At 46.2% G+C, this 25,402-nt stretch overlaps 1 protein-coding gene and 1 long non-coding RNA gene across 6 annotated transcripts; one reads left to right on the top strand and one right to left on the bottom strand.

Moving 5' to 3' along the window:
* Positions 1-7,034: 7,034 nt before the first annotated feature.
* On the bottom strand, positions 7,035-12,946 carry HAND2 (heart and neural crest derivatives expressed 2). 2 transcript variants are annotated; one of them, XR_015947503.1, is made up of 3 exons: positions 11,677-12,946; positions 7,515-7,861; positions 7,035-7,417 (listed from the first exon to the last, which is right to left on the bottom strand). XR_015947503.1 is itself a non-coding variant. In XM_035112607.3 (2 exons), the coding sequence occupies exons 1-2, from the start codon at positions 12,256-12,258 to the stop codon at positions 7,763-7,765; spliced, it is 681 nt and encodes a 226-aa protein (XP_034968498.3). In that variant the 5' UTR covers positions 12,259-12,946; the 3' UTR covers positions 7,035-7,762. The 2 variants fall into 2 exon arrangements, 1 of the variants encoding a protein (XP_034968498.3); XM_035112607.3 differs by having other exon boundaries at positions 7,035-7,861.
* Positions 12,947-13,084: 138 nt separating this feature from the next.
* Positions 13,085-20,417, top strand: LOC118084562 (uncharacterized). 4 transcript variants are annotated; one of them, XR_009558156.2, is made up of 4 exons: positions 13,085-13,196; positions 13,987-14,049; positions 17,404-17,555; positions 19,439-20,417. It is a non-coding gene; the product is annotated as an uncharacterized LOC118084562 (long non-coding RNA). The 4 variants fall into 4 exon arrangements; XR_015947504.1 differs by having other exon boundaries at positions 13,984-14,049; XR_015947505.1 differs by lacking the exon at positions 13,085-13,196 and adding an exon at positions 13,210-13,327.
* Positions 20,418-25,402: the final 4,985 nt, after the last annotated feature.

Below are 25,402 nucleotides of genomic sequence, written 5' to 3'. Positions count from 1 at the left end.
ACACGTGTGTGAGGGAAAGCCTAGATCGCTCAAGTATGCTCTCTACTGCAAACAATCAAGTGCAGGTTTTCCTTTTCTGCTGGTGCTGCTGCTTGGGAAGGAAGGGTTGAGACATTTGAATGAAGAATAATTTATTCATTAAATTGGGGGGAATCCTAAAAGAAGAGGAGGTGGTGAAGAATAAACCCCAAGCACTCGCTGCAGCCTCGGGACATAGCGGTAGACCCGCTTCTTCTAAAATCCTAGTTCAAAGCATTGAGTGGATGTAACAGTGCAAACATAACCATAGAAAGACTTGTCAGTCGATATTCTGGGCCAAAAATCTACAAACACGCGTCTGGGAGTGGGAAGCTTGCGCGATCCTGGAACCTGTTCTCTTTTCTATCCAGAACTTTGGATAGCGTTGAGCAAGATCTAGGAGAAATCGTACTGGGTTGGAAAGGAGAGATTGGATCCAGCTACAACAGCAGCTGGAGTTAACTTTTTTTTAAAATAAAAGTGTGATGTGGGGTTGGGGTGGGGGGAGAGGGAAGGTTCCTTCCCAGGCAAGTGTCTGTAAACACAGCTCTTCCCAGCCCCAGCTACCTGACCCCGGGACTGGAAGAGGGCACACCACGCTGGCCTCGTTGTTGTAACCTCGCAACCTTCCTGTTGTTAAGGCGGCCTAGCCAACAGTGTAAAAGGCCCCTGCTTATCTTTTTATGGGCAGCTGGAAATCTACCTTCTCTCATCGTCAGAGCACTGCCAGGGCGAGCCTTTTTTTTTTAATAAAAAAGGGGGGCGGTTACAAAAAATAACAGCCACGCACATCAGAGACATCTGGGGCAGAGCCAGCTAGCCTGCGCGGATGTCTTGTTCCATTCACGCCGGGAGCCCGGCGGCTACAGATCTATAAAAGTGAGCTCGGGAGAAAGAATGAAAAATCCTCTCGCTTAACCTTGAAAGCCCGATTAAGACCCAAGCAAGCTTCCTCAGGGGACAAGCTTAAACCCCACGCAAAACGACGGACGCCATTCGGTTCCTAAGTCCTCAACCTAAACTCCGTTAGCGCCGCTTATGTTTTCAGGCCGGTCAAGAAAAGGCTGAAAAGAAAACTCAGGACTGAGCAGCAGTATTGGGAAATTTTGGGCAATGCTGTTGCGAAGAGGGAGCGAGGTCCTTTAAAAAGGGACGAGAATGGCGGGGCTTTTCTATTTCGTGACACCAGCGTTTCTTCGGGTTGTTAGTGTGGGATGCAAAGGGTTAAGTGCAGTCAAGTCACAACAATCCCTAGATAGTCCACTTGGAGGACTGAGGAGGAGGATATGACTAAACGTAGTTTCCTCTTCCTTCACATGCAAATGAGTTGAGGAAGTGGCAGATAAATCCTGAAGGAAACAGCCATTTTCTCTCTCTTGGACCAGACCTCTTGGACTACACACATCTTAGTGAGTCTCTCCCTCAAGGCCTCCAGCCTAGAGAGAGAGATGAGATGGAGTCTCACTTCTTATAAGTGAACTTCACAATGTATATATTACCTTTTAACTAAGCAAGTCTACCTCTTGAGTGTGCTGTACCTCGAGATGCTTGTAAGTAAACATCTTTTATACTTTTAAGAGCATTGTGTTGTGTCTTTTCTTTTAAGAGGGAAAAAGGGGAAATACCAGGAAAATACACTTTATTTTAGTGGCTTAAATCAAGCCTGCGCAAACGTTCTTCTGCTGTGTATTTTGCAAAAGGGGAATGTTTTTACTCTGCTAAAGTTTTGTGCTTGCTAGCGCAAGCGGGGATAGGATATATTAAACAATATCTCCTCATCCACATTCCTGAACATTCCCACATAGGGTTATTGCGGCCCAGAGTTGCGTATTTTGTGTATTTTTGAAGGATTGATTTGGATTGTGATTTTGAGCTGTGTAGGATTTTTCCAGTTAGAGTTTCCTGGTTGAGCACATGGTCTCTTTGTTCTGCAGTGTGCTTGGGGGATTAACTACCCCTCCCCTCCCTCAGAGTTTGCAGCACTGAGATAGCTCAGAGGTAGTGAAGATATTTTTGAGATTTTTGAGATTTTGATTTTGATTTTTGAAAGATTTTAAATTTTGGAAATTTTGGAAATTTTTGAAGTTTTAAGATGGCAAGCTCCAGTTTTGGTAGTGAGGCAAGACCAAGTCTTATGCTGCTTGATGACAATAATTTTGTGCAATGGAAGCAGCGCATTTTAGTTTATCTTGCTGCTAGGCGTGTTCTGCAGGCCATTAAGGAAGAAAAGCCTACAGGAACCGATGCAGAAGCTTTAGCCAAGATAGAAGCTTGGAGTATTAAAAATGATGAAGCCAAGCACATAATTTTGAGCAGTTTGAGGAATGAGCATCTATCGATGATAAATTTTGAAGATGATGCATCTAAGATCCTAGAGGACATTGAACGCATTTATGCACAATCTACAGAGAGTTCCTATAGATATTTGTTGGATAAGTTACTCAAGTTGAAGATGAATTCTAGAGAAGAGTTTACAGAGCATTTTAAGAATTTTTCTGAGATTGTTCAAAGAATTGCCTTTACTCCCAGAGCCTTTGATGATGTGACTAAAGTAACGTTTATGCTTGCATCATTGGGACCTACGTTTGCTCCTTTTAAAAGTATAATGGATCACACAAAGGATTTAACTTTTAATGAGCTTATCAACCATTTAAGAGAGGAATGCAGAGATAGCCTTGATTCTCAAGAAAGGAATCCAAGGAGGAAGGATAGCAGCTATGCATCCAAGCATTTTGGAAAGTCCAGAGAGACATCTAGAGAAATAATTTGTTTTAGATGCAATGGGAAAAACCACATAGCAAGGAACTGCAAGGGTTCAAATGGGGATGAAGTTGAATCCCACCCCTCAAAACCACAAGGCATTAAGAAGGGGAGTCGTGAGCAAACCATGTTGATGCAGGAGAGGAGTCTAGCTGTCCAGAATCGTGAAAATAAGCGCAATAAGTGGATTCTTGACAGTGGAGCGAGTTCTCATTTCTGTTATAAAAAGGAGTATTTTAATGAGATTAATAATGATGAATCCTCTGAAATTGAGATTGCTGATGGCAACATTGTAAAGGCATTTGGTGCAGGAACTGTGAACTTGCAATTCAACGTAGATTATGAGACAATTAATACAAAAGTGACTGAAGTTAAGTTTGCACCAAAACTCAATTGCAACTTACTGAGTGTTTCCAGTTTGGACAGGAAAGGATTTAAAATTACATTTGAAAAAGGGCAATGTATTGTGACTAAGCATGATGAAGTTTGTGCTCAGGGCACACTAAAGGACGGTGTATATGAGCTTAATATTTCAGAGAACCAGCGGAACCAGTCGACAAGGATGGCCCAACCAAGCAAAAGGGATCAAGCAAGTCTGGAACCAACAAGTGAGGAGTTTGTATTTTATCCTCTTGAACCAATACAAAGCACTAATCCACCTTCTAGTGTCGTAGCACCCCCTATAGGTGACACCCGAGAAGACGCGGAGGTTCAGGCCCCTGGCAGCACCAGAGACGAAGAGGATGAGGAGCAGCTGTATGGGGATATGCCACTGCTGGAGGAGGATGAGGAAGCTGATGCGGTCGAAAGACCAGAGGTCAGACACTCATCCAGAACCAACAGAGGTGTTCCACCATTACGGCTGTCCTACCTTTCAAGGTCGGCGTCTCCACAGGAACCTTCCAAATGGGAAGAGATAGAGAGGATGCCACCGGATGAAGCCAGTCTCTGGAGGAAAGCTGCTCGGGAGGAGATAGATGCACTTCATCGGAACAGGACCTGGACACTCACAGAACTACCTCCTGGTAAGGAAGCAATTGGAAGTAAATGGGTGTTCAAAGTTAAAAAGGGTTCAGAAGGGGAGGTGCAACGCTACAAAGCTAGGCTTGTGGCACAAGGTTTTTCCCAGAAGTATGGTGAGGATTACGATCAAGTGTTTGCACCGACAGTTCGATACAGCAGTGTCAGACTACTTTTAAGTATTGCAGCATCTAAGCAAATGTCGGTTTACCATATTGACATTGCGACAGCCTTTCTTCATGGCGAAATTTCTGAGCAGATTTATATGAAGCAGCCCAAAGGTTTCATTAAACCAAATGAGGCACATCTAGTGTGCAAGCTGCAGAAGGGACTTTATGGTTTGAAGCAAGCAGCGAGGGCTTGGAACCAGAAACTTCATGAGATGCTGGTGCAGCTTGGGTACAAGCAAGGGACTGCTGATAAGTGCTTGTACACCAAACAAAGGGATGGACAGTTTTCGTACATTTTAGCCTTTGTTGACGACCTTTTAATTTCTACGTCAAATGAGAAGGACTATAAAGACATAGTCAAACACCTCAACAGGGAAGTAGAGGTCAAGGAACTTGGAAAAGTGAAATACTACTTGGGAATTCAAGTTGAGAGAGAAGAGGATGGATCGTTCTTACTCAGCCAAAGGCAAAAGATAACTGAACTGATTGAAAGCATGCAGATGCAGGACGCACACCCAGTTGCGACACCGATGGCCACAGACTTCTTGAAGAATCAACAAGGTTCGAAGTTGCTGCCAAACAACACGCAATACAGGTCAGCGATCGGCAAACTTTTGTATTTGGTTACCACATGCAGACCTGACCTGGCAAGTGCAGTGGGGATCCTAAGTAGGAAAGTAAGTTGTCCCACTGAGCATGATTGGGCTGGTGTTAAGAGGGTTGTTCGTTATCTAAAGGGAACCATGGACTGTAAATTAAAACTGCCAGCCGTCAGAGACCCTAAACTGCTTGGGTATACTGACGCGGATTGGGCTGGGGATAATAAGGATTATAAGTCCACCAGTGGTTATGTTTTTATGTATGGGGACGGAGCTATTGCATGGGGAAGTTATAAACAGAAATGTATAGTTTTATCGTCCTCAGAATCCCAATACATTGCGGCTTCGGAAGCTTGCAGAGAGATCGCCTGGCTGGATCAACTCCTGAAGGACTTTGGCGTGCCAAGGAAGGGACCTGTCAGCTTGATGGAGGACAATCAGAGCAGTATGAAGCTGACACAAAGTGAAAAGTTCCTTGCACGCACCAAACACATTGGGGTCAGGTACCACTACATACGCCAGGTGATCGAGGATGGACTTGTTGAAATGTGTTACTGCAACACTGACCAGATGACTGCAGATGTCCTAACAAAGCCCCTGCCAAAAGAGAAGTTCCAGGATCTTCGTGGCAAGCTGGGACTCTTGGGTGGTTGATTAAAGTTGTTTATGTATGTTTTTGTGTATGTTGTGAATTGCCTGAGAAGGGGTTTGTGGGATGCAAAGGGTTAAGTGCAGTCAAGTCACAACAATCCCTAGATAGTCCACTTGGAGGACTGAGGAGGAGGATATGACTAAACGTAGTTTCCTCTTCCTTCACATGCAAATGAGTTGAGGAAGTGGCAGATAAATCCTGAAGGAAACAGCCATTTTCTCTCTCTTGGACCAGACCTCTTGGACTACACACATCTTAGTGAGTCTCTCCCTCAAGGCCTCCAGCCTAGAGAGAGAGATGAGATGGAGTCTCACTTCTTATAAGTGAACTTCACAATGTATATATTACCTTTTAACTAAGCAAGTCTACCTCTTGAGTGTGCTGTACCTCGAGATGCTTGTAAGTAAACATCTTTTATACTTTTAAGAGCATTGTGTTGTGTCTTTTCTTTTAAGAGGGAAAAAGGGGAAATACCAGGAAAATACACTTTATTTTAGTGGCTTAAATCAAGCCTGCGCAAACGTTCTTCTGCTGTGTATTTTGCAAAAGGGGAATGTTTTTACTCTGCTAAAGTTTTGTGCTTGCTAGCGCAAGCGGGGATAGGATATATTAAACAATATCTCCTCATCCACATTCCTGAACATTCCCACAGTTAGAAGGCAGCGTCGCCTTATCTAGGCGGTTTCTAGCTCTGTTTCAAGGAGCTTCAAGGCAGGGGAGTCTGTTTGCCCGGCCTGGTGGCGTTTCCATCCCAGAGAAGTTTCGGTAGCACAAGCCCATTTTATTCTCTTCCTCGCTCCCCTTAAGGACATTACAGAGCCCAATTCGGAAGCCCTTGCCAGAGTAGGATTACACACACACACAACTAAATAAATGGACTCGCTGCAGTCAATTGGAAGGAAAAGTGCAACCCAGGAGAGTTTTGGGGAACCACAAAGTTAATATTCAGGTCACCGTATCTCACTGTAAATCTTGCATTTCTCCCCTTTCCGAAATCCCTAGCCTTGCTCCCTGTTTCATACTTGACATAAAGCTCCAAGTTACATAATCACTTATACGGTATACCGAGGCTTCCTACACCATCTTTGGCCTGGCCCCAGCCAAAGCACGAGGGCGCTTCCACAGCACAAACCTCTCCCTACAACGCCCTGCCGGTTGCCACCTCTGAACACAACACGCCGAGAAAAACAGCTCGCTCCGATAAGCAAGAAATAAATATCCAGATTAGCTCTCGTCTGCAGTATCCTCCCCCATTCGCACGCAAACACCTTTAGAAATCACTAAATTATTACACCTTCAGTAAAACTAAACAACCTCTCTGTCTCAGAGAAAACAAAGCAAAATTTGTTTCCGACTTGATCTAGTGCTCTACTACGGCCCATATGAAGTACTATAAAAATATCAAACTGAGAAATAGAATTTGGCCCAGTGTAAATGCTTCCCTGCCCCCTGAGCACGGGTGGAATTTACTTCCGCGGAAACTTGGTCAGGATCGCAGCCAAAGTCTCGAAAAAAACATCTCCCGCCTTTGATATTTCTCTTTTACCCTTTCACCGGGGTCAAAACAAAAGGCATAAGCTTGCAACCCCATTCCCATGCCGCGCGTTTACTCGGAAGTAAGTGTCACCGCTTCCAACGAGGATTTCGCAGACAACACCAGCCCATAGGATCTCACCTTGATATGTCAAACTGGCCATTTACTTCCAAACGTTAGCTATTGTCTAGCCTAGCTAACGTTTGGAAGCAAATGTCCAGGATGACAATAGCAAAACTCAGGAAGGAAAGGGGTTAAAAAACATTTCAAGGCATCGAACATTTTCGTTTTAGAAAACACACACACAGTGGTTTATTGAATACGTACAGCGTTTACACCTTTGCGTTATTAAATTCAGCTCCACGGACGATTCGTTTTTACTTTTATTTTAATTTTTAACGTTCGGTTCGCTTCCTTAAAGACCGAAGTGCGCTTGGACAAAAGAGCTGTCGCAAAATCTTTCCCAGCTCTTTGAGCGACCACAATGGGGGGAAAGGGCAAACCTGGGAAGCCCCGGACTCGGCCTAAGACGCAGACATTGCGGGCTCCTGCTCTGAGATCGCCATCAACATGTTGACCCAACGGGGCAAGTATTAAACACATACACTTCACATGACACACTAATGCCTGCGATATTTCTTTCTTTCTTTTTGTCCCGTGTGTTCTATACAAATAAAGCAAAAATAACATTCAATGAAGGGGAGAGAGGAGGAAGGAGGGGGAAAAAAGAACAACTATGGAGACGCCATTATCCCCCTTACCACGCCGGAGTTTTCTTCTTCATATATTCAAATATGGAATGCTTTTCTTCCAAGATCCGCGGGTTTCTTTTTGGGTTTTTTTTTAAAGGCGAGACTAGGGGAGGGAAATTGCACATAAATAAACCAGACGATTCCAAAACAACAACAAAAAGTCCTCAGCTCGACAGCGGCTCTCTTGAAGGCGCAGAGAGTCCCCCTGCAAGACGAGGCTTCTTCTGGCGCTCCTTCCCTGCGGTCCTGTGAGCGCCTCATTGCTTGAGCTCCAGAGCCCACACGTGCTGCGGCCAGCCCGTCCTGCCTTTCGTCTTCTTGTCGTTGCTGCTCACTGTACTTTTCAGGATCTCGTTCTGTTCCGGGAGAGGAGACGGAGAAGGGAAACAAAGAGATTATCTCCCTGCGTTTTATCTGGGTTAACCTCCACCCGCCCGCACCTCTTTGGCAGGAGGGAGACGTAAAAGGAGCCTTGGCCCGTTTGCTGAGAGGCCTCGGAGCAGAGCAGACCGAGCGCTTCTTCTGAAACGGGCTTTCTCGCAAAACGTGGAGGGATCAGATCCACACACTTAACACACTTGGTCCAATGGAAAACGCTCCCCTGAGCCTTCTGAGCAGCCGCTGTGTGTACAGGATCGCCTGTGGAGCCGGATGCAACCCCTGGGAAGGAATCGGCTCCTACGGCGACCCAACACGCCTCTACTCAGTTAAAGGCCTGGGAGTTCTGTGGGGTTTAGACCCAAGCGAAGCGTGCACAGAATTGTAGCAGTTGTGGCCTGCTTATTTTTCCGGCTTGACGGTTTTCTGAATCGGCTCGCTCTCCAAACGCGAGCGAATAGACTGTTAAGTGCTTCTCCAAATATAGGATGAACTTTATTTTAACTATAAAAGACTTTCATACTTGCAGGCGCTGGACACACACTTTAAAGCAAAGCAAAAGAAAAAGTCCCTCGGCTCACTGAACAGACCAATAGTGTATAAGCTACCCAGAATCGCAGGTTGCTGGACAAATGTCCTGTGAGGTTGTGGGATATGTGTCTAAGTAAACACTGAACCTACAAAATAAATCAGCCCCCCCAAACGACTTTGCATCTACTCATTCATCATTCTTCCCCCCACGTCTCTATACTGTCTACACAATCTCTCTCTCTCTCTCTCTCTCTCTCTCTCTCTCTCTCTCTCTCTCTCTCTCTCTCTCTCTCTCTCTCTCTCTCTCTCTCTCTCTCTCTCAACTGAATGGAAAACGAATAGATTTAAAATTCCCCTATACACACACGTGTTGCATATGTTTACTGGTTATAAATGGCCTAGTCACTCACAAGGAGGGATAAGACCCAGGGGTTCTTCTTGGAGACGATAGTCACCAGAGCCTGCTTATAGCTTTCCTGTATTTCCAATAAAGTCTCTTCCAAGGCGATGAATGCCTCACCCCGGCATCCCAAGTTAAGGAATTAATGTATGAGATGTGCTGTATAGCCTCGCCCCGCCCCCAAATGTTACCTTAGACCCTGAGCAGACCTGGAAGCACCTACCGTTGGTTTTCTTGTGAAATAGACATGCTTAGGATCTGAGAATAATGATCTGCTGAGTATTGTATATGGGCAATATCCGAGTCCCAAAATACTTGGAAATATCTTCCCACCCCCACCCCCTTGGAGGATCGTCTCTTTCGAGTATTGTGCACTTAAACCTTCTTTTAAAAAATCCCAGTTTAGAGTGCTAAATGCAATTGTTTGGATATCCCACCTATTTCAATAGAAGATGTTTCCCAGCGCTTAAGATAACACAGCAAATGTATGGAGGCTACTTTGGATTTTTATTTTATTTAAAAATGCATCCCAAGTGTTTTTGTTCAGGATTGTTTGTAACCTTAAACATTTTAATCCGGGTTGAGATTCAATTGCTAGCTCCTGGTCCCTTAGCAACTGCTGATTATTATTATTTTTAATATCCTTCCCGATTATATTTAAAGAAAAACAGAAAACTTGTGATTGTAACCGGTTTCCTCTTCCCGTTCGCGATTAACTAGGCGTATTCTATAGGTTAAATTCTTGGAGGAAACGAAGAGGGCATGATATTTTGAATTATTGGTGGAAGGCGGAGTTCGCCCCCCCAATACATTTGCCTGATAAGTTTCAAAGTAAATAGAACCTTCCCGACTTACTGTGTGATCAACAAGTAGCTCAGGAACTCCAGTTAAAGGGTTCAATATTGCTATGTGACCTGCAGATTGCAGCCTTATGAGGAAGTGGGTTCCAAACACACACAACCCTCCGCTGGACTGCAGCCTGGAACAGCACATCTGAAACCCCACTGATCTCTCTCTCTCTCTCTCTCTCTCTCTCTCTCTCTCTCTCTCTCTCTCTCTCTCTCTCTCGCTCTCTCTCTGTGTGTGTGTGTGTGTGTGTGTGTGTGTGTGTCCCCTACTCGTTCCCCCAAAGAATCTGTCTTTGTCGACGCTTCTTTAGACCGCAGGCTCTCAGGAGATTTGCTGGCTGGGGCCTCAATCCACAACTCATCAATTCCAATCCACAACTCACTAATTTAAAGACAATCCCGTTTGCTTTAAGGGAGAGCCCCTTGAAACCAGCGACTTGTCGATTAGGAGACCGAAAGCGGATCCGGCAAGCGGAACATTTCCACTCGGATCCGCAACTTAGGGCGAAAGCGAAAGGCTGGAATTGAAACTGACTAGAAACTTGTCCCTGGCATCAAAATGTCTCTTGTGACATTTTGGTTGCCCTAAGAACGGCATTGCCCTAACGTGGATTTTGGACTACATTTGTTTCCAAATGGATACGTTTGAAAATGGTCCCTTCGGTTTTCATGGCGACTTTACTTTCTAAGGGAATCTGCGTTTAGGGTCAAGGGTTTAGGGATGGCCTCTGAAACAGCTTCAGTCCAAAGTCTACCAGTTTAACCGGTTTGCGGAGCTTTTGCCTATGCTTCTTAAACAAGGCTGTAGAAATTAAAATCACTCAAGAGGCTGGTTCAGCTTAAACGAATGGGGTTTACGGCATCTCCGCCCCCCAATAAAGGCTGGGCTCCTTAAATTTAGAGCTTCAAAACAATGTTCCAGCAAAGTCAGTGGGAATCACCCCATTCCGTATTTTTTGAAGGGCCAAGAAGGATTACTATGGGATAGCGAAGAGCAATCTCTCTAAACCAGTCTGTGCCTCCCCCCGCCCCGCGATGTTGCTGAACTACAAAGCATTGGCCCTGCTGGCTGAGGCTGCCGGGAGCTGTAGGTCCCCCCCCCCCCTGCCCTAAGGCCTCTCAAGCCGGGGAAGGAAGGTGATGGAGTGGCTCCCGTTTGCGCGTTCTCTCCCTGGAATCTTTCACGTATTTACGGATTTACAGCCTTCCTATCAAATAAAGAACGTGTGTGCGAGAGGGAGGCTGTAAACGAGCCGGGTCCTGCCTACTGTGATCCCACCTGGAAGCGGATGGGGAAGTATTTCACGTGTCCAACACGTTGGTTTCCCACAGCCCAGAGAGCAACCTTCGCAGGCTGCGATCTTCTGTGGGTATGAATGGACTTGGAGCTCAAAGCTAACATTTTAGCAGGGGCTGCCCTCAGAATATTTCATTGGAAATTAAATCCCATGGAAAGCAAGGACACGGGGCGCTCCTTTTCCCCACAATAAGGTGGAGCAAATCTTCCAGAAGTAAACGGGATTTCCCCAAAAGCAAATAACTGCGTTCTTAGGTACACCCTACTGGTTTCAATGGAGCGTTGCTCCCCTTCGAGAAGCTTACATCTCCCTTTCCATTCCATTCTCTCGGGACGTAGCCTTACAACCCGATCCTAGACGTGTTTGCACTTCACTGGGTCATGCTTTTCAGGGGCTCAAAAAAGTCCTCTTTGGACACACTTTCCCTAAAGCACAGGGGCAGGAAACCTGTGGTCCTCCACGGTTTGATGGTCTACACCTCTCATTCCCACCACCCTTGACCATTGGAAAACTGCATTCCGACAGACCCTGAAATAGAAGGAGGCCGCCTCCCTCTTCTTGACTGCTAAGGAAGCAGACTTCGAGAGCAGCTACTTCTGGGGGAAACTCCAAACTCCGGAGAAGAGCGTCCTCCTTGGGTCTGGGCTTGGGAGTGTGTGTGGTTGTGCTCCAGCGCCCCCTCCCCACCCACTCCCTCCCTCCGGGGTCTTACTGACCAGCTCCTTCTTCCTCTTGTCCTCCTTGACGTCGGTCTTCTTGATCTCGGCCTTAAAGGCCTCGGCCTCTCCGTTGGCGTCGTCCTTGGCCAGGAGGTCCATGAGGTAGGCGATGTAGCTGGTGGCGAGGCGCAGCGTCTTGATCTTGGACAGCTTGGTGTCGGCGGGCACGTTGGGGATGCACTCGCGCAGCTCGGCGAAGGCGCTGTTGATGCTCTGAGTCCTGCGCCTCTCCTTGCGGTTGGCCGTGCCGCGCCGCTTGACCGGCCGCGGGCCGCCCCCTAAACCCGGCGGCCCGCCGCCGCTGCCCGGGGGGGCCACGCCGCCCACGTAGTGCGCGGGGGGCTCCAGGCCCGGCGCGCCGTTGGCGTACTCGGGGCTGTAGGAGAGCGCCATGCCGTAGTCGGGAGGAGACATCTCCGAAGGGTGACTGCTGATCAGCCAGCCGTGGAAGTAGGGGTTCTCCTCGTGGCCGCAGCGGCTGGCGGCGGCGGCTGCGGCTGCGGCTGCAGCGGCGGCGGCGAAGGGGTAGCCCTCATGGTGGACCACGGGGTGGTGCGGGAAGCCCCCTACCAGACTCATCGCCGGGGCCCCGGGAGCCCCGCGCCCCCGATCCGGTCCCTGGATCTGCGCTGCAGAGAAGAGCGTCTTAACAGAGGCTGGTGGCCATCGGAGAAGAGCTGCAGAGGCCCCCGAGCCCCCTGGAGGCAGCAGGATCAGGGCCTCCCTCGGCACTCATGCGGCCCGGGAGGTTGGGGCTGAATAGGCGAAGCAAGACAAGAAAGGGGAGCAGGGTCCCCCCTGAAAAGAGGGACCCCCCTCCCGTCTCCAAGAGGTGAGCTTCCCTCGCTGTCTTTTTTCCTGTGGCGTCTTCTTAGAGGGATTTCAATTATATATATAGATATATGAATACAACTTGGGGGGATGTTTACTTACACCTGCATTTTCCTCCGACAGCCTCCCCTTGGCCGGAATGTCCCCCCCAGCCTGCCCACTGGGTCCAGTTCCTTCTCCTCTCAGGACGGGAAGAGACTCCTGCGGTTAAATCTGACCGGCTCCCATCCGCTTTCCTGGCTGCTTTGCAGCTACCCCTCCGGGGAAATCCGCAACTCTTCCTGGCCCCGAAGGAGAAGCTGAGGACGAGGATGAAGATGATGGTGGTGCTGGTGACGAAGGAAAAAAAAAAAGCAACGCTCAAAAAAAGGGCTTCCCGGTCTCGGAGCTGCGCACGGCACTGGTCGAATTTCCCAGCCGATCTCCATGTACAGCTACATGTTTAGGGCAGCTCGGGTTAATATATGTCGTCAGAGGCTCTCCGGGCCAATCCGGGCAGCCAGGAGGCGGGGCCTCCCTCTGCGGGCCATAAAACTTTTTTTGATCTTCGCGCTGCTAATTGTTCGGCTTCTCTTTTAGGATTGGCTGCGGTTCCTATCCATAATATAATTAAAACAAACGAGGCAAAGGTTCCCCCCCTCCAAGCATCAACAGAGGTTAACGCGAGGGTTTAACAACGTTTCGCTGTAAGTATACGGGCGTGCATGCATTTATTTGGGTTGATGATATGGAGAGCCAGATGGAGGAATAGACAGGCTGATAGATAAAAGGACTAAAATAGCTGATTATCTCAATTAAAGTGTTCTATGCTTCCAAGGTTTGGATATACTCTGCATGGAATATAATTATGTTATTATAATTATAATGCACCCGCATTTGAGTATATTTTCTATCACTGTGTGCTTTTTTATGATCTTGCAGTAGAGACTGTGTTACACACAGAGTAGTGACAGCATAGCGGTGATGTGATAGATTATGAAGTTACAAATGTTTGTTGGGACTTTTTTCAGGATATTTTTTTTAGGGTAGTGTGAGACAATCAGAATATCCCCCCAATGAGTGCCGCAATTTGCTGTCACTTGGAAGCCCCCCCTCCCAAATATATATATATATAAATGAGATCCATTTCTACCTACAATGTAATCGGAATCGGTGTAACAAGGAGAAATTCTCTGACAGTGCAAAATGCAATTGCAGTGGCCCTTGTTAATGAGTTTCCTCCTGCAATTCACTTTACAGCAGACTTCTGGTTTGGTTAGGATTTATCTGGAGTTGTCAATCGCTCCATATACGTGGCAAAAATTAAACAAGCAAAAACTAGATCGAATCAGTTGTAAAGCGGGGGAATTTGTTTCTTGTCTGTACAAAACAGTCCCTTGCCCAACAGAGCACGGGGGTCGGGTGCAAGAGAGATTTTAAGGAAGAAATTACTTTCCAAAAGAAAGCAATGTAACCCGAATCAATTTATTTCAGCAGACAGGGCGTTCACACAATCCCTACCTGAACTCCCCTTCCCCTTCACTTAGCCAGCCCAACTGGGTAAGTAACCAAATATTTTTAACAGCACGTCTTGACCTTACTTTCTCCTTTCACTTCACCAAACTTTAAAGATCTGCCTGTCTTTCTCTTGTTTCACCAATAATCATAATACGGAATATATTATATATCTATCTATATCGAAATGCTTAGGAAAACTTAAAGTAAAAGGGGTTTCACTTATGAGCAGGGAGTTGTTAAAGATACGTTTAATAGGCAGGCCCGGCACAAGGCCAACAGATATAGGGATAGGTTTTTGTGCTTGGGGGATGTCGAACACATTGTAACAGGAAAAAAGATCCCCAACTGCATTTCACAGAGAAACTGGTAGCTCGGAGAAAGGAATCTGAGTACATTCCCTTCCTCCTTCCTCCAAGAAGACTCAATGGCTGGGCAAAAGAATCTTTCCAGTCTTGGCAAGAGAACTGGTAGGATTTGGAGCAGATTAGGACGCGGTTCCAAAATCGGAGTCCAACAAATCACCGATCCAGGAGAATCCTTGGAAGGAAATACGATTTCTTTATTTGTGGTCGCTTCCATGGGCTCAAATCCGAGCACATCGGCTTAACTGTTTGCACACCGCAGGCTTTTGCAAGGCCCACAGAGGGGGGAAATGTTCTTGGGTTCCTGATATTTTGAGAGAAGGAAGGGCAGGTTAAACATGGAGGTCGCTTCTCTTCTCTTCCAGTTTATTGGTTACAGTCTAATCTGAACGGCAAAAGTGAAGGGAAAATATTAAGGCTGCGGTTCCGTGCGCCCTTACCTCATTACAACCCTGCGGAACTTACTCCCGAGTAAGCATGCTAGGACAGTGGCGAAAGGCTTATAGGTTCCCCCTGCCATGCATCCTCAACCTAATTCAGCTGGTGCATTGCAAAGCATAGCACACCTAAGACCGGAGCGTGCCCTCGGCTTTAATATGAATGGAAATTGAATGAAAGGGCGTGGTTGCTGTTTTGCAGCTTTGCTGTTTGCTTAGGGTTAAGAAAAAAAGGAAACAAGTCTTACACTCTGATCCTGTTCTATTCAAATGGGAGTGCAATCTGGTGTACAATTGGATTATGGCTAGGCTTGTGAACTCTTAACATCAGAGTGTCGGGAACGGTCTGCCGCCGGCGATGATCCTAGCACCAGGGAGATCCTACATAATTTAAAAACCGTTCCTCTCGTTTGCTCCGAACAGAATACTGCGCGTCTGAAATAAACCTAAGTGCACGGTATATCCCGGTGGGGTGGGTGTGTATGTGTAGCTTAGTGCGGGAGTGGAGAGCTGAATTAAATACGCAGAGTAAATAGCGGTAGTATAATGGAAATAAACACAAATATAAGCCACATGAATGTTATAATGGGACCTATTTCAGTATACTGTACAGTATTGCAGCGTGTTCCTGTCTCAATCCAGGGCGCTCTCGTGGTTGGCTATTATTCTTTCGAAACCGTGATGTACAACGCAGGGAAGAACACCGAGCGCAATCCTAACCATTCAGTCACACGAGAATTGGGCCATGGCTTTCGGTGGGACTTGGGTGGCGCCCACTTACAGTGAAAGATGGCTGTCAGGAGAGCAGCGAGGATGCGAAAATCCGAGTCCTCACCCGGACCACGGTTGCATCCAAGCGTTCGGCTTAATTCCGATTTTCAGGTCCAGGCATATGTTGGTGGGAATCCTATGCCCACAGTTATTCTGGGAACAAGGCCCTTGGAATTCAGTGTGGCTCGCTCCCGAACAGACATGCAAGGCATTGAACTGTAAGTCGATTAACACCCAGCTCTCCGAGCAAAGTGATCCCGCATTTGGCCTCAATTGATTTTGTTTGCAAGGTATATGCTTCTTTATGTTTTCTGACGCTGCAATCCTGTGCACACTTACTGGGAAATAGATCCCTTGAACATAGGCAACGGGACTCATTTCCACCTAGAACAAAATCCTTTTAGATTAGGTTTGTTTGGACCACAATCCAGTTTTGAGTTTGCGGATCCGGCTGTTCACCAAAGTTTAGCAAGAGTTCGTTGCTCCAGAAAAAGCTATGAGGGGATCTGAATACAGTAATAGTTGGATGCGTTGTGGTTGGATGCACGCCTGTGCGCGTGTGTGTTAATTAATCAGTCCAGAAAGGTGGGCTTTGCAAGGGCTGAATGGACCTATTTGTTTGCAGACAATTTCGAGTGCAAATAAATGGAGTGCCATCTCTCAGGCGTGCCCCCAACGCAAGCCTGAAAAACTTAAGAGCGGCTGTGGTGAACCGCTGCAGCTGGTTCCCTAATATCTCCAGGGATAAAAAGCTCTGGCAAGCAAGCGGCAGAGCGAAATGCGACCAGAGCCACCTCAGATACTGATCAGAAGAGCAGCCCGCAAACCGTTTAAGGAATGCAATTTGGGGTGGGAGGGAGCGGCTTCCCTTATCTAGACGTCCAAACCGCGGCCTTTAAAGCGCCACTTCTTGATTTGCAAAGCGCGCCAATAGGATGCAACGTCCTGCTGTTCTCAGAAGTTGTGGGTTTATTTATTTACCCCAAACCGCCAGGCCGACGCATCCTGCGCAGGATCACTTATTTTCCTTTGCCATAGTCTCCTTTGAAATCTTCTCCACACACCGGCATGCACACTCGGCCTGCCTCACACAGATACACACCCTACGAATAATACTAATAAAAATTGTTTGCCCCTTCTTTTCTAGTCAAATTCTAAAGGCGTGACTTTGTAGAAATGCGCACTGATCTCCACTACAATGCAGCATTGTTTTTATTGTTGTTGTTTGCTTCGAGAGGTTTATGATTGATTATTTCCAAATATTGGTGCTGCTTATAAACTGTAAAACAGACAGGAGCTCACGTTCGGTGATAGCAGTATATTCTCTAGTCGTAATATATCCCAGTTAAAACGGTATTATTAGCTCAGACTGAAAATCTGCACACTTATAAGTTGCTTAAGTAAATGATGGTTTAGTAGCTTAACCATGCGCAGGAGAGTGGTTGTGGGATTCAGTCGAATTAGAGCTGGATTCTAAACGCTTTATTGCGGATTAGACGTGTTTAGGAGGATGGATCCCAACCGGTTTCAGTTCCAATATTTTTGCTTCCTGGGATGCAGGAAAAATAAATAAACGGAGACACAGATGGAGGATGTTCAGAGTTATGGATTGCGAAGCAGGAAGGGGAGAAAAGGAAAGGTGGACGAGCAAAGGGATAAAGGGAAGAGAAAATTATAAACTAGGAGCATGGCTACGAGGAAATGCGCGGATGCTGATCTGAAGGATAAAGAGGAAAGAAGGAAAAGAAGAAGAAATGAGGTTGCTCGCTTTGCCTGATTCTAGTCCCAGCAATACATTCATAACTGCTTCTTTGTTGCCTTTCAAGGGAGCTTCGTTGTCCTTCTGGTCTGAGCCTTCTCAAACTGGTGTGGAAAATAAAAGCAGCCTGGGCGGAACTGGAGCACAGTGGAGTGGATATTCGGCAAGTCCGAGGGAGGGCGCAGTTCAGCAAAGTGTGTCACTGAATCGCAGGTCAAGGTATGTCCCGGAGAGGGTCCTCAACTACGTGTGCTGGGAGAGCTCCGCCTCTTAGACGCGGACTAGAGTCCTCCGTGCGCAAGGCACTGGACAGGTGACATAGACGGGACCAACTAGATGGATGCACTGGGACCCTTTCCACATGCTTTCAAGCCACACATTTATTTATTGGGAGCCAAATTATTTCCCTTGCCTTCTAACTTCCGTTTCCCCTTTTGCTTTTAAAAATGAACCCAAGTAGGGGAAAATATGTGCTTATATTATGCGTCTGTATCAGAGGACTGGGGGTGGGGGTGGGGAAGAGGTGCACACTTTTGCAGGCGTTTGTTTTTGCTTGCAAAATTGATACCAAAGGAGCCTCAAAGACTAACTGAAGGGAATCGAAAAGAAACGCTTTTTGTGTTTTAATATGTAGTTAGTTTTTATTCGTGCCCCTCCCAACTTACTTGCAATGAAGGAGCCGGCACGCAGCTTTTAAACTGCCACTTAAAAATGAGTTCTAAAGTCACGTAGCCAAGCAAATGGAGGAAAACAGGAATATAATGTAAGCTGTGTAGTTTTGATGGGTAATACAAGAGCGCTCTCCCCCTAATATTTTAAAAAACCCAACACCCTCTGTATGCACGGCGATCTGATTCATACTGACTCGGAAGCAAATTCCGCGATTTACTTCTGTGCCGGTTTTTGGTCCCCCGTATTGACTCCTCTGCCTCTAAAGCCGCTCCCAAATACAATAAAACAACAGGATGAATGGGACTTGCTCCTAAATATAAGTGTCAGTAGGATTGCAGTCACCGACTTGGACTGTACTATTAAACAGCTTCTTCGGGTTCACAGTGAAAACAGCAGATACACCAGGCTACAGGACGGTCCCCAATAAGAAATGCAACCTCTCCAAACCAGGCATTGTGTGGCCTTCCTAATATACACACTTCGGCATGTGATGTCCTGCTCTTTCTTTCTTTCTTTCTTTCTTTCTTTCTTTCTTTCTTTCTTTCTTTCTTTCTTTCTTTCTTTCTTTCTTTCTTTCTTTCTTTCTTTCTTGTACCCAATCTTCCCAGCGGGAACAACCCAGCGAACGACTCCCTGCATTTATAACCCGAATAACGCGCGGATGCTAAACAGTTTTCTTTAGAAGACAATCGCCACTTTCTCTCCCGCCTCCCGCTTGTTTGTTCCTATCCAAATTGCATAGCTGCCAAGTTTTCCCTTTTCTCGCGAGGAAGCCTATTCAGCATAAGGGAAAATCCCTTAAAATAAGGGATAACTTGGCAGCTATGCCAAATTGGGATTCTAAACCGTAGTTACTTTTCGTATCCCAATCAAAACCTGTGTTTAGGATCCGGCTGCCCTGTGCCCTTTACAACCTAATCCCAAACAGGTTGGTTCACCTGGAAGTACCGGTAAATCGCAGTGAAATGAAATCAAGTCCTGGGTGTACTAATCGCCTTTGAAACCAGTTGCTCCTCCTTACATTTGTTGGTGGGTCTTGCGAGCAGGTTCTGCCAAAGTTTCAACTCAGCATTATTAGCTCAGCCATAGTAAGGCCAAGGAGTAGTAAATATTTGCAAGGTGGCACCTGAGGTCGTGCGCCCTTCCCCTTCCATCTCTCCCCCCTCCCCGCACACCAGCTGTCATCACATGACGCGTTGTTTGTTTGTTTGCATGTTTTCAACCCCGCCCTTGTATTGCAATAGCAATTCTTTCTCGTCCCCTTTCCTGGGAACTGCATTTCACGAATATCAATGGAGGCAAATCATTGCCTTTACCTCCTTCATCAGAATTCGCCACGTTCGTGGAGAGAGAGAGAATCCTTATAGGGAAAGATCATAATGCTGACATATTTCTTATAGCTGCGTATTTACATCCCGCTCTTCTCTCAGATGCGCTCCATTCGTGTCAAGCCCAGCTTCATTGGATTCGCGTCCACTGCAGACGGACTTCGAGTCATTCGAGGGTCGGGGCAGCGAGAATGGCAACGGAACAGTCTGCTTCCTAGCTCGACCGGAGGGGTTGGATGGATTTAAAGGCCGTCCTGCGACTCCAGCGGGTTTGTGGTTTGCATCTCCTCCTATTAAACCGATTAGAGGCAAGCCAGGAGAAACGGTTGGCTTAAAACGCCACAGAAACAAGTTTCACTGAAGTCATGAGGAAACATTGGCAAGCAAGCTTGATTGTGTTTTAGGGGGGTCAGGCTACAGCTTGACAGGTTTATTCGCAGAGGCCTGTATCATCTTTCCGCCAAACCTTCTTCTTTTTCTTCAGATTATTAATTTATGCAGAAATCCGGCAGTCTTGAAGGCCAGCTGACATCTGGTGGGCTGCATTCCCCCTCCTCTTCCCTCCCGTCCCCACTCCAGCAGTTCCAGTTACACAAATCGACTAGGGGAGTAGAAAATACTTGTTTGTGGGTGGGTGGTATCATAAAGTGCCAGGGCTGGCTTGTCTGACGCGCCATCGAGGCACTGGAGCGCTCCTAGGTTCTTAAGCCATTTCCCAATGTTATTTATTATTCGACAAACTAGAAAACTATTTGAATGTATGAATGAAGGATTGCCTAAGCTCGCAGCAAATTTAAGATGCGACTGACCCAACTCCTGTTTGAAATGCACTATGGTACTTAAATCCTATTCTGTCCTGCTGAAGAATCTAAGGGAACTCTTGCTAGGGTGACTTTCGCTTTTCTCTCTCTCTTCCTGCCCACTCCTATATACAACAAATATGGACACCATATTTAAACAGTTGTTTTTTGCATGGTTTATTTCTCATCTCTACTGTAATGTCGTCGCCCCCTCCCGCACATTTTATAATTTGTCTTGGGCAATTTTAAAGGTAAAAATAAATATAAACATCTCTCTGTGATCTTCGTTCCATGTTATTTTCTTTTTGCGTGTAAGAGTCTACAGACCCATGGCACAAAATCTCGAGAATTAAGCAGAGTAAATTACATGCGATTTTGTTGCTATTCCGTGTCGTCTTTTTCTTTCAATAATCAAATTCTAGCTGAAGATGATAGCCTTGGAAGTAAGGCTGTCAACATTAACAATGTTTACTTGGAAGAAACTGCCCGAGCGAGCTTCATCATTTGGCGGGGGTGATTAATGGACTTATTCCTATAGTTGCGGACAGCAAATATTGAAATCAAAAAGAGTTGTAAGCAATGTTAGTCCTACTCAGAATTGGCTCATTGGAATCAATGTGCCCAAGTTAGTCACACCCGTTCATTTCAATGGGTCGTTTCTGAGTAGGTGTAAGGTTGGACACAGCCTAATGGATCTTGCAGCATGATGCTAAGGCGGAGATCCTAAGCACGTTTACCAGGAAGTAACCTCTTCTGAACAGAGTGGGACTTACTTCCGAGTAAACATGCAAAAGATTGCACAGTAAGATTGCTCACTCAATAGGATCAATATAAGATTATTGTTCTAGTCAAAGGCCATGACAAACTCACAGCAACAGTACCAATAAAACCATGCAGATCATACAGCCATAATATGTGCCAACATCCATGAGGTACAGAGACTCAAACAAAATCCAATTTGATTTCAAATTAAATCTCCGAATCACTACAACAATTTAGGGATTTTATCTAACCCCCTTTCCCGTATTTTTTAAATTTTATTTTATTTTTTGAAGCCACTGCATAGAGGGCCACTCTGGGTGTTACCAAGCTAATATTGTTACTCAAAAGAAACCGGACCATTTCTGCCACGGTGTACCTGTTTGCTTGTGTGAACGAAGGTTTCAGAGTGCTCACTCAAAATGGAAAGGGGGCTGGCGGGTATCTCCATTTCCGATTCCCTAAGGATTATTCTGGCATTACAGTGAACACATGTATTATGTACAAACGACTCTGGAATCTTTTGATGAAGGGGTGGCTAAGAACTATTTCAAATAAATGAATGAGTGAATTCTGCCCCAACTGCAAAATGGGGGTTGTATCACTCACTGGTAACAATATGTGGATCACGTCTAAGGTTGCAATACAAGCGTTTGTGTGAAACTTGTGGATTTGTGCAGCTCAAGCCATTGTGACTGCAGGCACACATATTGTACACTACTGAATATGAAATGTGCGAAGATTCCATTCATACATGCCTAGTTGTTGATGTTTTTACTGTTAATCGTCTTGGGATGTTTTATGAGAAGGGAGTTAGAAATATTATTTATTTCATTATTATTTATCTTCCATAATTTATAATAGTGTGCACGCGAAGGACTTCAGCCTTAATTAATTGGGAATTATTTCCAAGTAAAAGTATATAGGATGAGTGAGTCTCGATGACTTCCATTGGGATAAAACCACTTTACAGATTCCTAGAACTTTAACGTGGGCTGGTGGTGGGTCAACCTGCATTTTACCTCTGAGCAATGAACGCCCATTGCTTTCAAGTGCGTTTGCTTCTATGCGTGTTGCTTAGTAGGTTTTCTTTCGACCCCAGATCAACCAATGGTATAAAAGTAAGACTAACCCGAGTATTTTGGCTTGGTTGGGTTGTGAACTTGCTTTTGCTACATGCGCCCGCCCTTCACGAATATAAATACTGCATTGCTCTCTTTGGGAGCTGCAGATGAAGCGGTGGAGGAACAACCATTCAACGCCGAAGGCCCTGAGTCTATGGGAGCGGAAGGAAGAGGAGCAAATTAAGACTCAAACTCTAAATATATTCACCAGGAAGTATGTTCCAGAAAGCCAAGTGCGAAATACTTCAGAGTAAGCATGCTTAAGGGCTGCCTGCAAGGTAGCTATTCTAAGGATAATTGGTGCCACACTGAGACAGGATGCCTACGAATGCCCAGCTCTCGGATCCATAGCTTCTACAAGATTCCGACGAAAACTCATTCCCACTTAAGTCCAGGGCAAATGAGCACCATTCTTATGGGGCGATCCTTCTTCAGGCAGCCCGAGCCCAACCCTTTGGTAAAGTCAAAAAGCTGAAGTGCTTGCAGGGTCAGGCTAGAGCCGGGGGGGGGGGGGGGACGACACAACCCAGATCGAATTCTCACTCAGCTCACTGGGCATGCGCACATAGCCAGGATTTCTCTTGGGGGGGGCAGACCTTTTGTTGAGGGGGGCACAGAACCTCAGTTTGCTATGTATTTTTATTGATTTTTATTGCCCTTCCCTGCCCCCCCGCTACGCCCATGTCACTGGGTGATTATGGATCAGTCACACTCGTAACCTAACCTACCTCACAAGTATAAAAAATGGTGGCTTGGGAAAACCAAATAGCTCCTCTGAGATATTTAGTAGAAAGTCGGGATCTAAATGTAATAAATAAATTTATCTAGAAGGATGGATGACTCTCCCACTGCATGGCCTATCACTTTCTGTGGGAGAAATATGAAGTATCTGAAACAAACGGCCTAGCCCTAACCCATCTGTATAATGATCCAAATTTCATTTAATGCTAGAAGGAAGTGTGTGTGTGTGTGTGTGTGTGTGTGTGTGTGTGTGTTATTGGGTTGTTTTTATTTTGAGGTTTTATATTTTGATTTTGTTCTGTGAACCGCCCTGAGACCTCCGGGTATAGGGCGGTATATAAAAAGAAAGAAAGAAAGAAAGAAAGAAAGAAAGAAAGAAAGAAAGAAAGAAAGAAAGAAAGAAAGAAATAAAGAAAGAAAGAAAGAAAGAAAGAAAGAAATGGGGTAGGCCGATCACATTTTTTGGGAGATATGGATATGTAGTTCCCCACTTGATTGACTGAAAACTTTTTTTTAACCTTGCTCTTCAGCAAAAACAAAACAACAGCCACCCCAGAACTAAACAGAGAAACTTGCAGACCAATAAACACAAGGCATCGATTCTTCTCATATTGGGAGGAGGGAGGAAGGAGGAGAAAATAAGTATATACAGGGACCAGTTTTAGTCACAAGTTCTTCTGATGACCAGCTGCGATGGAAACCGATCAGGAGGAGGAGGAGGAGGAGGAGGAGGAGGAGGAGGAGGAGGAGGAGGAAGCGAGAATTGCTGGTCTTTCAGCTGCACCAGTGGACTGGTCCCTGCGCCCCTGCGCCCCTGCGCCCCTCTCCACCCGCTGCTACAGCCTGATGGAATGGCGTAACAGCGGATGGAAGGCGGAGCCTTGCTTCTTAGCCGTGCGGACTGCGGATGGTGGCCTTGCTCCCCTTCTCAGAGCATTGCAATTGTTAACAAATTTAGCGTGCGTTACCTCCTCTCCCCTTGCCAGGGTTCCTGTGCCTTTAGACAAGTTCCTGCGCGCTGTAGACAAGTTCTGCCTGCCCTGTAACTGAACGATGGCAAGAAAAAAGTGACAACCCTAGTTACAGATTCCGAAGTTGACCTCTAGGTAGATCTATATTATGTGCGCAGTGGTAATAGCTAAGAAAAGTAAAACATGGAGAATCGCCGCAGTCAGACGCTGACCAGACCATCTTTTGGAAATATCACAAAACTGTCTTGGAGTGATGGGGGCTCCCATTATAATCCTCTTGGGGAGGATTGCCAATCTTACATTTGTTCTGCACTGCAATATTTCCTTGCTTTTGGCAAGTTTGTCTTCCTACACGACTTAATACTTCATAAGAGATCCCTTGCTCTATTTCCCCGACACACCTCACGACTTGTGGTTAACTGGGCGCCTTTTGACGTTTGCTTTCAGACCTCGTTTTTGGATGAGCGCGGTCTCCTTTGGGTTCACACTAGCCTTCTAGAACAGGGGGCGACTAAACGATGAATCCGAACCTCGGGGGGCACGTGAATACATTTTTACGCAGGTAGCGCTCGGTTCTACCTGCGCGATCCCACGGCGCCGCTCAAACCGAGTTTTTTTTTTAGGCTGAGCACATTGCACTGGCGAAAGTTGCGTGAGGCTCTGCGCTTCCACCCTCAGAGAGAGAGAGAGAGAGAGAGAGAGAGAGAGAGAGAGAGAGAGAGAGAGAGAGAGAGAGAGAGAGAGAGAGAGAGAGAGAGAGAGGTGTCGGCGTGTCTATACCGTATTTGCGTATCCAACCCCTCCCTCATTCGCCCCCCTTCCTCTGTCTCTCTCCCCCTCCTCTCCGTATCTAAATGTAATTGATCTGGCTGAGTTAGGCCGTTTTGGTAATTTGGATACACCGAGTCTCCAGATAATGACATATAATCAGACTTCGGGTCACTTGGTCATTCTCTCATGACAAACCCCTCCTGCTCTCCCTGATCTCCTTTCAAACTAAATTTCACACAAACAAATAAAGCAAGACAGGGCAAATTCTTTTTTAAATTTTTTTATAAAAAACAAAACAAAATAAAAAAGCGGACACTCCAGGGAATGGCAGGCTAGGGGGGGGGAGTGAGTTGGGAAGAGGAAGAAATATTAGGAAAAAGTCTGAATAAAGAATAGTAAACACGCTCGGAAAAAGGGAAGAGGTGGGGGAATATACCAGGGGATATGTATGTGCATGGAAAAGGACATATTATCATGAAGAGAGTCACTGTGTACAAAAGGCGAAAGGGGAGAGCAATGGTCTGGCTCATGTTAAAAATGACATAAATTAAAATAAAAAATAATTACAAACAGAAAAATGTCATAACGTAAACACAGAGAGGCTTACTGGAAAAGCGCGGGGCGCGCTGGGAGCCCTCCCTCCTTCGCTAGCCTGCCTGCCTGCCTGCGCTTCCTCCTTTGCAAGGCGCCAGCAAAAGGAGACCCCCCTCCCTCCTCCAGTCCCCTCAGTTGGAAACCCGGGAGACTGCGGACCGAGCTGAAGCCTTGCCGGGTGTGGGTTTGTAGAGGGGTTGAATGCTGCTGGTAGCGAAGAGGGAAATCCGGAAACTAACCCCTGCTCCCAAACGGAAAAAGTTGGAGAGGTAGAGAGAGATAGAGAGAAGGGACAACAACAACAAC

This window comes from Zootoca vivipara, chromosome Z1 (assembly GCF_965207765.1).
Source record: "Zootoca vivipara chromosome Z1, rZooViv2.hap1.1, whole genome shotgun sequence".
Lineage (NCBI taxonomy): Eukaryota > Metazoa > Chordata > Lepidosauria > Squamata > Lacertidae > Zootoca > Zootoca vivipara.
This window is presented reverse-complemented; position numbering and strand designations above follow the sequence as displayed.